This window comes from Lathyrus oleraceus, chromosome 4 (genome assembly GCF_024323335.1).
Source record: "Lathyrus oleraceus cultivar Zhongwan6 chromosome 4, CAAS_Psat_ZW6_1.0, whole genome shotgun sequence".
In the NCBI taxonomy this organism is placed as follows: domain Eukaryota; kingdom Viridiplantae; phylum Streptophyta; class Magnoliopsida; order Fabales; family Fabaceae; genus Lathyrus; species Lathyrus oleraceus.
Genome location: NC_066582.1, coordinates 197,823,122 through 197,835,621, shown reverse-complemented (window position 1 = coordinate 197,835,621; position 12,500 = coordinate 197,823,122). Strand labels below are relative to the sequence as shown.

At 36.4% G+C, this 12,500-nt stretch overlaps 1 protein-coding gene across 1 annotated transcript in view; it reads right to left on the bottom strand.

Moving 5' to 3' along the window:
* Positions 1-10,187: 10,187 nt before the first annotated feature.
* Positions 10,188-12,500, bottom strand: part of LOC127074502 (BTB/POZ domain-containing protein At5g66560) — a 2,691-nt gene continuing 378 nt past the window's right edge. Inside the window, exons 1-3 of the mRNA XM_051015836.1 lie at positions 12,402-12,500; positions 11,006-12,265; positions 10,188-10,903 (exon numbers count right to left, since the gene is read on the bottom strand). The exon at positions 12,402-12,500 is cut by the window's right edge and continues 378 nt beyond it. Coding sequence (XP_050871793.1) covers positions 10,316-10,903; positions 11,006-12,265; positions 12,402-12,500 — 1,947 coding nt within the window. The 3' untranslated portion in view covers positions 10,188-10,315. The remainder of the gene's footprint in view (positions 10,904-11,005; positions 12,266-12,401) is intronic.

The following is a 12,500-nucleotide window of genomic DNA, read 5'->3' as shown; positions in this document are numbered from 1 at the left end:
TTTGGTGACCTTTTTTTGATTCTTTTTCTCGTTGTTTTTTTATCCCTAATTTTTTCTTGGACCACTCTTTCAAATTTTCATCCTAAGTCGTTTTTTCAGGCTCTCGACTTGGCGGTCTTTTCTTCTATTTTTGAAAATTTTCTACATAATTTATTTTTTCGGTGAAAAGGTTGTGACTACCATGTAAGTGGTTGGTGAGGAGTAACCACAATTTTTTTTGGCCTTTCACGACTTCTTTAACACTTCATTTTGTGTGCGAGGAAGAAGATGTGGCCGAACCTCTTATTAGGAGGTGTATATATGGAATGGTCCTCTTGAAATTCGAATGCATAACTAAACTAACTGAAAAAACTACCATTCTCCTAGTTAAGTATGGTTTTTTTATAGAAAGAAACACCAACTTCTAGGCTCAAAGGGGTTGACTAGGGATTAACTCCTTAACTCCTTGGTGTTTGGGAAGTGAAACAATTTCTTACATCGTTAGCAAGGTTTTATTAAAAAGAATACTTTAGCAAGTTTGGGTATTTTGTTTACATCATCCTCCATCCAACATTTGTTAACAAAAAATGGTGAAGGAAAAAGTGAAATGAAGAAAGCATTGATATTTTTTTTGCGAGTAAAAACTGATGGTATACAAAAGAGTGAACACGAAAGGATTAATTCCAAAAGAATTCATGCTCATTTCATTATTATTACCGTAAAAAAATAACAAGTTTACAAGTAAGTCGCATTTAACAAACAAATAAATTACAAACAAAAATGATAGTCTAATGATTGTTAGTGTTAAGGAAACTCTCTCATGCTTGATTTATTATTTTATTGGCCTTTCTACCCACTCTAAGACTGAGGTTGATAGGTTTGTCGAGGCTAAGAAGGTGCTTTATGTTTTATCATGATTCAACACCGAATCCTACAAGTCTCATTGTTATTCAAATTTTTCCAACACCAGGTTCTCAACTTTTGCTGCATCTGCGAGACTGTCATTGATTCTTCTTGTCTTTAGTTTTTTGTTCGAAGAAAACTCGTGTATTGTAACACCCAAATTTTTATTTATTATTTTAATTAATTTATTTGTATTCTGATATAATTATTATGTGTGGTAATTGAATTAATTTGGATGATGAGGTGTGTGACCTCAAGATGAGACTGTGTGAGTAATTAGAGATTGGTAGAAGTGGGATATAATTATTAGAAATTATTTTAGTAATTAAGATAATAATATATTATTTTAATTTAATTAATTAAAGGGAAAATAGAAAGTTTGGGGTTGAATTGAGAATTATGAGAAATAGAGGGGAAGAAGGAGTGAGAATGTTAGTAAGTAAGAGGTGAGTTTATAATTTTAACTAGATTACCTTGATTGTATAAATTGGGAGATAATATAGGTTTAGAGGAGGATTTCAAAGAGTATTTTGTGAAAACAAAATTAGAGAGGAATAGGCTAGAAGACTAAGAGGAGAGGAAAAACTTAGAACTTGGAGGAATTAGAGATCAAAAACCAGAATCTTCATTACTTCTAGGATAACTAGGTAAGGGGGAGAAGTTTCTTCCTAAATGAGTATAATGCATGAAGGATAGAATGTGGAGTCCTTAACCTCTAATAAGATTGTTGGATTTTTGTTTAAATTATGTAATTTGGTGATAAATTGATGTTATGTGATAATTTTAGTAATAAATTTGTGTACTATTATGTATGAAAATTCTGTTTATGTTTATTTTGAAACTCATCCATTGTTTCGGGTGGAAAATCGCATAATTGAAAATGACATAACTTGAGTTTCATGACTCGGATCGAGGTGTAGTTTGAACCTTTGGAAAGATAACGTAAAACACTATCCCATGATGATGATTTAGGAGTTTAATTATGCATGTATAATGAATGGAGATTAAATCATATGAATATGTGTGATGTGTTGTCATTATAAAGGTGAAATAATCATGAATCAATAGTGTTGTTCGACAATGTTGAGTGTTGATCCTACTGATTATGCTACTGTGTGATTGTGAATAATTTATTATGATGTTGTGTTGAATGTGTAAGTTGTGATGTTGACATGATACTATATAAGCATAAATTAAATTAATTTATTATGTGATGTTGTTGTGGGATGATAGTTCAGGAGGGGAATTATTATCGTTGAGTCAATGCAAGTTTTGTTTATTATCGGGAGGGGACTTTAAATATTATGTTATTGTTGCATTGATGTGTATTGACATTCATTATCATGTCACTGTTGTTGATGAAAGAGGCAAGTTGCAACCCGAGCAGGGCGGATTGATGACCTGTCCCAAATTCGAGTAGGATAGATTCGGGGTTCAAGTAGGGTGAACTCCGTTTCTGAGTGAACCAATTAGTGATTATATGGTACCACATGAATATGGTCTAGTTGAAGTTTTGAGTCTCATTGCATAATTTAATTGATGAATATGTGATTGTTTTGTGTATGATGATGGATTGGGTGTGAGAATGATGTTGTTTGATTGATGTGGATTGTGTAAATGTTTGAATTCTATCTTGCAACTTATGCCATTAATTTATTGATGTGGATTCTCACCATATTTGCTTTGATGTTGTCCATCATGGACATCTTGCAGATACGCAGAAGTATAGTTGCTACTGTGAGTGGGAAATAGCTCTTGGAGTTATTTTCTTTAGTTATCACTTTTTTTCATCTTTAGACACTATGCTCTAATTCTGTAACACTAAGGGGCGAATAATGTTTTCTATATTATGGTTGATGTCAACGTATTTGTTTTGTTGAAGTTTGATAATTATTATGTTTATTTGTTTGAAGTTGTTGAAAATGGACATTGAAACTCTTTTTTGAATCATTTTGTGAATGTTAAGTCTTTATAAGACCCAAATTGAAGTTAACTTGTTTTATTATTGCGATTTATGTCATTTCGCTGGGATTATACCCTTAATGAAGGTGAGTATGCGATGACAGGTGTTGTATATTGTTTACTTTTCTGCTGCGTATTTTTAAAATGTCTATGTTTTTTTGAAGGGTTATCGTTGATGACACCTTAAATTGTCGAGTGAACCTTTTTATATAAGTTTTTGGGGTTTACGGTGTTACACGTACTGCAATCCTTTTTCCTTTTTTTAAATCCCTAAGTTTTGCTTGGGCCGCTCTTTCGAGTTTTCAGTCCAACGGGATGCCCATTTTTTCCTAACACAACCTTTCAGGTTTTTGACTTAGCGGGCTCTTTTTCTCTTTAGGCATAATTTTTTTTACCGCGTCGAGTTCACAGGAAGTGGAAATTCCTCTCCACCCATCGTGGTAAGAATCAAAGCTTCGCCTTTTTTTCTATAAGGTTCAGTTGGTCAAAGCTCGCTTGGACCCGTTTCCCCTTGACGATGATGAAGGGAAGGGTGATTGAGATTTTATGGTTAAGGAGTGACGATATGATGCCCATACTTGCAGCCACATGTTCGTGATATTATTTTTTCCATTAAAGATTTCAAGGCTATCAAAAAATCTCATACTTTTTATTTCAATTAGCTGACTTCGTGTTTCAGAGCTTCTTGTCTTAGCACAAATTATTCAATGACTTTCGAGAATAAGTTCAATATGAGCGCGGAAGACAATCTAGATTTTATATGGTGGGTGATGACATGGTATGCATTAGGTATGAATGAAATGCAAAAAAAAATGAATATTATGAAATAAAATATGCTGAGAGTTTTTATTTTAATGAATGTAATGCAACTCCATGTGTGGGCTCAGGAAATTGCATATTTGGAATCGTATGGGTAATTGGACAACATAACAAACTATATTGAAAGACTCCTTACGATAGGATAATTCTAAGTTTCTCTACCCAACCCCTTACATAGTTTAACTCTAGGGTTTTTGTTTGTTTAAGAATAAAACTCAGGGTCATAAACCTCATTTGGAACTTCACCACGAGTATGGGCTAGCCAATTCATGGCGAAATCTCAAATAATCTCCGTTAGGTGGAGCCTTCACATTGACCTAGTGAGATGTGCATCTCGTAAGCCATACTACAGGGTCTCCAGGTTCAACATTTGCTATGGATCCTAAATAAGGTCCCTAGAGTCATGAATCATGTTTAAATTCTTGTCACGAGGATGGGCTAGCCAACTCATGACGAAAGTATCAGACAAATCTACTCTAGGTGGAATCTTTGTATAAAACATATTGGGATGTGCATCACATTGGCGCATACTACACAACATCTTTTCTAGCTTATGCTTTTCCTCAAGTTCATGTATGTAGCTTCTCTCAATAAGCAGTCCCAAATCAGCATGATATATAAAAATAAAATAAAACAATAATATAAAAGCAAGATAAATAAAGAATAAAAATAAAAACGTAAGAAAACAAAGAAAATCATACAAATAATAAAGGAACACTCCCTAAAACTTACTAGACTAGGCTTGACTCGCTAGTATTGTCCTCAACAAAGTCTCCAGTTGTCGCGACGCGAAAAATACCCTAGCGTACTAATGCTCGAAATAATTATAGAGTCGCCACTAAAGTTTTATTTCTAAAGGGAAATATCGATAAAATCCTTGTAAGATGAAAACATTGTCATTGTAACCAATTTCGGGTTCGAGAGTCGGTTATGTCAGGGGAAGATATTATCACCTCTCACATCCGTTATACTAAATGAGAACCTTTTAATTAGTTTAGTAAATAAAGTGCTTACCTTAAAGATGTTTGCAACTTTTCTGTTTATTAAAAGATAATTATAAAAGAGGGAAATTTTAAGTTTTTTTATTAATGGATCTCACGAGATGTTGAGTCTCGCTCATATGTTTCTCCAAGTGCGATGAGGAGCTCAAGACTACGTAGTTATTTAGTATAAAATTCTTGTGTGTTGGTTTCTTTTAGAGAATAGTGTTTACGTCACATTCGAGTGGTTAAAAATCTACTTGTATTCTCGTACTATGGAGGCTGAAACATATGTTTGTATTTCGCGTTGAAATGAATCAAACAACATTCTTTTTTATGAAAACAACAGTTAGTTTTGAATGCACAAGGGAAAAAAGTTAATTTGATGATTTGAGATTAATTTTAAATTCATTGTGAAATATTTTTTGTGGAAGACAAATAATCGTTCAGACGAAGCGTGCGTTAACCGCTCAATCATTTAAGAAAACAGGTGGACATACATTCACTCATTCCTCCATATTTAATTAGAAATATATTAAGGGGGAATTTAATTTAAAAGTAATAAGAACTATTTTGATATTTTTATTAAACTTTTTTTTTTGGTATTTTGATATTTATTGTTTTTTTTTTCTTTTTTTTAATTAAAAAATCTAAAACAAAATAAATAGATTAAACAAAAATAAACCAGAGGCGTGCAAATAAGAAAACATGATGGTGTGAAACCAAACAAAATCAAAGGCCCAACACAAGGGAACCCAATTGACAAAAAAACTAAAAAAACTAAAGGGAAAAGGGTGTGGCCTTCAGATTAATCAGAGGGCCTATAATTAGTATAAAATAAGACTCGCTTGGCCATTTCATCAAAGATCAAAGGCCCATAGTTAAATGTTAAGGTAGACGTGGATGTATGAGATCCTGATGGAAGAAGGATCAAAGGGCTCTGAGTGATCCAACTGACAAGTATCAGTGCTTGAGGGGAGTGAGTATTTAAGCCCGTTCTTCCTCAGAACTCTCTCGTTTTTATCTTTTCTTTCTCTCACCTCTTTGGCCATTTCCCTCTCTTCTTTGAAACTCTTTCCCTTCTCTCTGAAAAATGATCACCTTAAAACCTCAGGCCACCCTTAGCTCCACCGTACAAACCACCACCTTCAACCGTGCTCTTCATGTTCTTCATGAACATGAGAAGCATAAACCCAGATTATGAACATCACCCTCAAAACCATCGTCAGCTGCCGCATAAACGCATAAGCCACTACAAATCTTCATCATGCTCATATGAACATGATGAATGTTTATATTCTTCCTCCAACTTAAACCATGATCTATCCAGAAACCACCAAAAATCAACCAAAATCGCTCTAAATCAAACTTAAATCACTCGAACCATACTCCTAAACAACAATCAACCTTTAAAAATATTGAATCATAACAAAAATCCTTAAATCGAAAGAAACCCTAACCTCTCTGATTCAACTAAAACAACCATAAATCACTTCCAAATAATCTAAATCAAATCACAAACACAAATTGAACAAAAAACCCTAAATCTATTCAACATCAAAAGTATAAAAAAAAAACACTTATTCAGAGACAATCAAGAATTCAAGACAAGGCACCAACCTGGAGTGCCTTGAATTCCCCAAAGGTTAACTCTCTCCTTTATTTTTATTTTTATTTCTTTATGCTTTCTCCTTATTTCTCTTTGAATGCTTCTTTGACTTATCCATTTTTCTTCTCCGTATGCGAAGTACCTCTGTGTGGAGCAAAGCTTCAATGCAGGCTAGGTTTAGTAGTTGGTTTTCTTCAATCTGAAAAAAATCAACTTACGGTTTGGAATTTCTATGTATATGTGATTTCGCTTTCCCCTCATTTCTTTATAAATATCTTAGGTTGATATAGCTAAAAAAATTAGGGTTAACATTCAATTTGGTTCTTTTATTTTTAGGAAGTTTTTGATGATACCAGATTAGGCTTGATTCTGATTTGACTTAGGATTTTAGTTTGTATGAAAAAGGAAATATTCATGGACTTTGTAATGTAAACCAACTTTGATGTAATTATGCTTGAATGAATGAAACAAATGTTTTTTTTTCTTTTTTCTGTGATTGAAATGGCAAGTCTAAACAAATTTTGTGTGTTTGGGGAGTTTTGGACGCAAGACAAAAACAAAATAATAATAATAGAATAAAAATAGAACTTAAGAAATAAATGCACAATAATAATAATAATAAATAATAATAATAATAATAATAATAATAATAATAATAATTAAAATTGATTGGTAAAAGGAAAATAAGAAAACGAAATACATAAATAAAGAAAAAGGATAAAAGTCAAAATGGCCCCCTTTGACTATTAGTCAACTGGGTTAACCTTTGGCTCAGACCGATGCCAAACATATTCAGATGAATGAGATGAACTAAAATGACTCACATGAATCAAAATAACTCAGTCAAGGACCAATGACTCAAACATAAACGTAAATTATGTAATCGGAGGCCCAATGTCTAAGATAAACACAACTGTCTCTACAAACTCTAGTGACACAACAGAAAACTCTGATAAAAAGTGGTGGGCAAAATTTAGGGTGTGACACATAACGATTATCGATGATATTCGCATCTTTTTTTGACATTAGCTAATCAGGTTCCTAAGATTTATAGTCTGGAAAATTTGAGGTCCGGTCTAAAATTCTTTAAGATCTTCAATTGGGACCAATCTATCCTCCAAGTATTCTTCAATCGGGTCTAAGTCTATAAATTTAATAATGCGGGTGTTTGGCCATGGTGGCAGATTGTTAGTAATTTTCGTCCTCTTTATTCTAAGGTATCTTAATAGGATTTCTAGGCCACTCCCCAATCTCATTTCACAACCCTTACTCGCCCATTATATTAGGGATATTTCATGGTGATGTAAAACATATATATGATTGCCTCCAGGACATTGAATGCATGAAGTCTTATAATTATGTTGTATAATGCTAAGGCATTTATCACAATATATATTTAAGTCTCATGGTCTTTGCTTTCTCTCCCTCTCTAAAAGTTAGGCTGATGGAGATATATCATTGGTCGTGTACATGTTCGTTTGAGAAACCTACTACGGAGCCTTTAAAGGGATGAAAATGCTTAGGATCTAGTTGCAACCATTCAAAGGCGTCACAATAGAGGACACTCAAAATATTTTGGGGGTCAATGAATACTCGCTTTATGTTCCAGTTAAACATTTGCACACGGATGACTAGATGGTCATCCTCATGGGATAGGATTTCAGAAATATCTTCGTGTGAGAATGTGACCTCGGGAACATAAGATGACTAAGGTTTTAAGTGTGAATTAATGGTGTGCATTACCTGGCGAGCATATCTTTTGCATACGGAGCTCGACCCACCTCCTCTAAAAAATCCTTCACATATAGTGTTAAAGGTGTTCTCCTTCGTTTTTTTTCTTCTTGTTCTTTATTTCTTATGAGTTAGGGACTTCTAGGCCTATCGCGCCCAGAGGTCCGCTCCAAAACTACATAATGTGCCTTGATTGTAAATTCTAAGATGCCCTTTTGAACTGAATATCATACTTCTTCGGTGGAAGGTCACTTTGGGGTTACTCACACCATTTCCTGCAAATCTACTGGCCATACATGCACCACGATATCCATAATTTCATCCAACAATGCAATATCTGTCAACAAACCAAGATGGCTACTTCTTTACTAGCATGACTGCTAAACTCGTTATCAATTCCCTCACAAGTTTAGGAGGGTATTTCCATGGATTTCGTAATTGACCTTCTGAACTCTAAGGTTTTACTCTTATAGTGGTGGTAGTGGATTATTTATCGAAATATACTCAATTTTTTCTCGTTAAAAAATGATCGTGATATCAATAAATTAGTAGAGGATTTTATGAGTAATGTCATCAAACTCCATGGAATGCTATCCTATGTTGTCTTAGACCGCGACAAGGTTTTCACTAGTTAATTTTTGACTAATTTGTTCAAACTTCAAAGGACTACCTTGAATATGTGTTTTGTGTACCATCCTCTCAAACAGATGGTTAATGTGAAGCTTTACAAGTGTTTGGAAATGTATCTTAGGTACTTAACATGGGCAAAATCATTTGTATAACTCCAACCACGATAGTGCATCAATGACTCCCTTTTTTGCCTTGTATGGTTGAAACTCTCCACGACTTCTACGCTCCAAGAGTAGCACCACCAAGTCCACTTGAGTAAAAAAAAGGACATTCTCCACCATCTCCAAGGTAACTTAAAAAAGGCTCAACATATGAAGTTTTATGCAGATAAATGTTGTTGTCCCTTGGAATTTTAAATAGAGCCTCGTAAAGCTCCACACGTACAGACAAACCTCTATTGCACTTCGTTAAAATTTGAAGTTGGGTTTACGATATTTTAAACCTTTTCCTATTGTTATTTGCAATGGTGCCATGACTTACAAGGTTCAACTTCCCCTGGAAGAGAAAATTCACATTGTTTTCATGTCTCAGCAATTAAAGTTGTTTCATGGTACGAGCACACTTCCTTACGTTCCACTCTCTCTTCTTAGTATTGAGCTTGGCCTAGTGCTGCAACCAAACCTGATTTTGGAGTGTCACACCATCATTCAAGGCTCTCAATCCGTGCTTTAGATCCATGTCAAATTTGGTGTAGCTTAAATGAGCAACATGCTAGATGGGAGAATTTGCATTTTGGACTATCTCAACTTCAACCTTGAAGACAAGGTTGTTGTTAATGGAGGAAGTAATGTAAGGACTCCACACCTCAATGACAGCAAGTCCTCAAGCAAATGTGAGGAAATCAATTCAGTTAGAGCATACCATATATTATGGAAGAAAATGACCAAGGAATCAAAATTGCCAATGTTCGGATGGGGAATTGTATAACTAAATGAGGTTATTCTTGTGAGAAGCTTCTTTTGTGTTACTTCATTGAAAATGTAGATCACTAGTGCTCCTAAAGTGATAACAATTGATCCTTCATTCCATTTAATTGAGTCCTAACATTCTCCTCTTGCCCCCTAAAACCTAACCACAGAAAGGCTAATGTTGCTAAGATATGGAAGCAATGCAACAATTATTCCCGCATCAAACTCATAAAGTGTAGTAGAAACCTTTGTTGCTGTTTCTCCGGTTCATGATCTCCAATAGTGCTTCCAGTTCAGAAAAAGCACTTTGACGTAACCCCATCTTTTATCAGAAGCAATAATGAGTGTGATTCAGGACTATACTAACAAACAACACAAATCACATAAACTTCGAACAAAAAGTATCTAGAACTTCCATTACATATTACCTGTCTCCACCATGCCACCCACTATAATTCATTTTCTATAATTTCATGTCTTGGGCTTCTCACCACATCACCATCACTTTAAAAGCTGGGTCACCCCGACATTTCAAACCTCGTCGTCCCAATAATTGCCGCACAGGAGTCAAACACTCCCTTACAAATTACTAGTATAATCGTGTTTTTAGTTTTAGATTTAACAACGTCACTATTAGTAATAACCATATCCGAAGTAAAATTATGATGGTGATAAATTGAAAATTTATATAGAGATTTAAAAATAAGGGGAAAATGAACAATTACAAGTGGGACCCGTATCAGTTTTACTCTACCAACTACAATGATCCTCACGCGAGAAATTGAGCGTGGTGCCTATTCATGATGAGACGGTTGCTGCTGCTGCGAGTTGCGTTGGCGTCCCTTGCGCGTATCAACAACCGCTGACTGATGCGAGTCACAAACCTGAGTTTTAAACTTGCAACCGAGTTTCTTCCCCAGCGACGCCCTCCATCCACCGCCGTGTGTGGCAGGCTTTTCAATCTTCTCAATCACTCTCTTCATCGAGGAACACTCACGTTCCAGCTGATGCACCCGCGTCCTCATGCTATCCATATCGAAGCGCAACACCTGATTCTCCCTCACCGTCACACGCCACGTGCTGTTCTCTTCCTGCACGTCCTCTGACTCAAACCCTAACCGTAATGGTTCTCCTCCGTCTTCCTCTTCACGTCCCAGCGCAGCCGAGTGACGCCCTATCTCAGTACCTGTCTCCGCCGCTATCAGCGTCTCGGCGATGGCGTGACGAAGCTGTAACTGCTCGAAAAAAAGTACTTGAACCACCGCGCGCAATGGAAGTCTCTCGTTTTGAGCCGCGTGTGTGCATGCTTCTAGCGTTAGCTTTTGACAGTCTAGTAATCCGCAAATCTTCTCCCTATCCGATTCCGAAAGCCATGGATGTGCCTGTAAATCAGCAATATTGCAGTTAGCGTTAAAACATTGAATCTGAAAATTCAGTTTCTCAAAATGTAAAATGAAAATTCGTCACCGGAAATTGATTGATACCTTGAGATACACATCAACGGCACGGTAGAGACCATCGTCGAAGAGTCTTGCCTGATCTGGAAGAGAGATTGCGAACTTGTAGAATCTCTCCGGCTTGAGATTCGCGTCTGAAGCTATTTCAGAGAGATATCCGTCTATGAGTTTCCCGACGAGCATCATCGCCGGAGTTCTCGCGGCGGTTTCACCTCCTTCGATTACCTCTGCGACTGTTTCAACGGCGACGTTTCTTGCTTCGAAGTCATTCAGAAAATGAGATAAAATCCTCTCTACGCAATCAACATCGTAAAGCGTTTCGTTCAGATACGAATAACTCGGTACGAGAAGATCATCGAGTGTGGCTTCTTCAAGCTGTAACCCTATCTTCTTCTCTAAAGAGTTTCTACATGCTTCGGAAGCGTTAAGTATGTTCGCCGTTCGCAGCAATCCGAATAGAAACCTCGTCGCCGTCGATGAATTCAAATTCTTCTCGTGTGGAAGATTCGAAACAACTGTTTCCAGAATCTCTTTCTGCTCCGTCTCTGATAAAACCGACGAGGACGATGATAATGGCTTCCGACTTGATCTCGAAACACCGGGAATGTACTTCTTGGCGTAATACATTACGCAGGTCTCAATAATCTCAGGGTTAAGCTCTGCATCTCTCATCGCGAGAATCAATCGCTTGAACAGAGGTAAACGTAGAAGCGCCAGATCTTCAAACCAAGACTCTCCGGCACCGTTTCTTCTTCCCGCATCATCAATTCCATTCCAAAGTATCTGTTTAGATGCAGACGCAATGGCTTCACTCACAGGCCAACCAAACAACGCAGGATCCGCCGATGAAGCTCTGGAGATAACCGAATCGATGCACCTCTCCGTGATTCCCAAATCGTCCGACATAGGAAACAACCGCTCGCAGGATTTTAGGGTTTTGATTGAATTGCCAAGGCTTTTGAGCACATGCTGTGAGATGTACTTCTCTGTTTTGGAGATGAGATTATCCTCCGAGTAATCTTCTGTCATATCAAGAAACTCACCGGCGCAACGGAGTGAAGCTACATTGGACGGTGACAGTTCCATTTTAACACCGTAACAGAATTTAGCCGCCATCTCAAACGCCTCAGAGCCGCCAGGGAACTCAGTAAACGCTACATGACACTGTTCTTCCACGATTTCATCTTCATCTTCTTCCTCCCGTGGGAGGGTAGAATGCGTTATTGCTTCAGCTTCTTGCTGGGTTATCAGGTCATGAAGCTTTCTACTCTTTGACATCAGAGGAAACTGAAATAGGTATTGAAAACAAATTTCAGAGACACTTTGTTGTAGCTACTATAATTAGAAATAACCCAAGTTTTTGTGTCTGTGTTTTCAATTGCATAAAACAAAAATGAATAGTTCTGTATATTGTTAGACTTACCTTGTGGAGATGAAAGGTCATGTCATCCACTTCAACCACAATGTCACTTGGTAATCCAGTTGTGCAGAACCATGCCTGTCCTTTGGAGCTTGGTTTTTC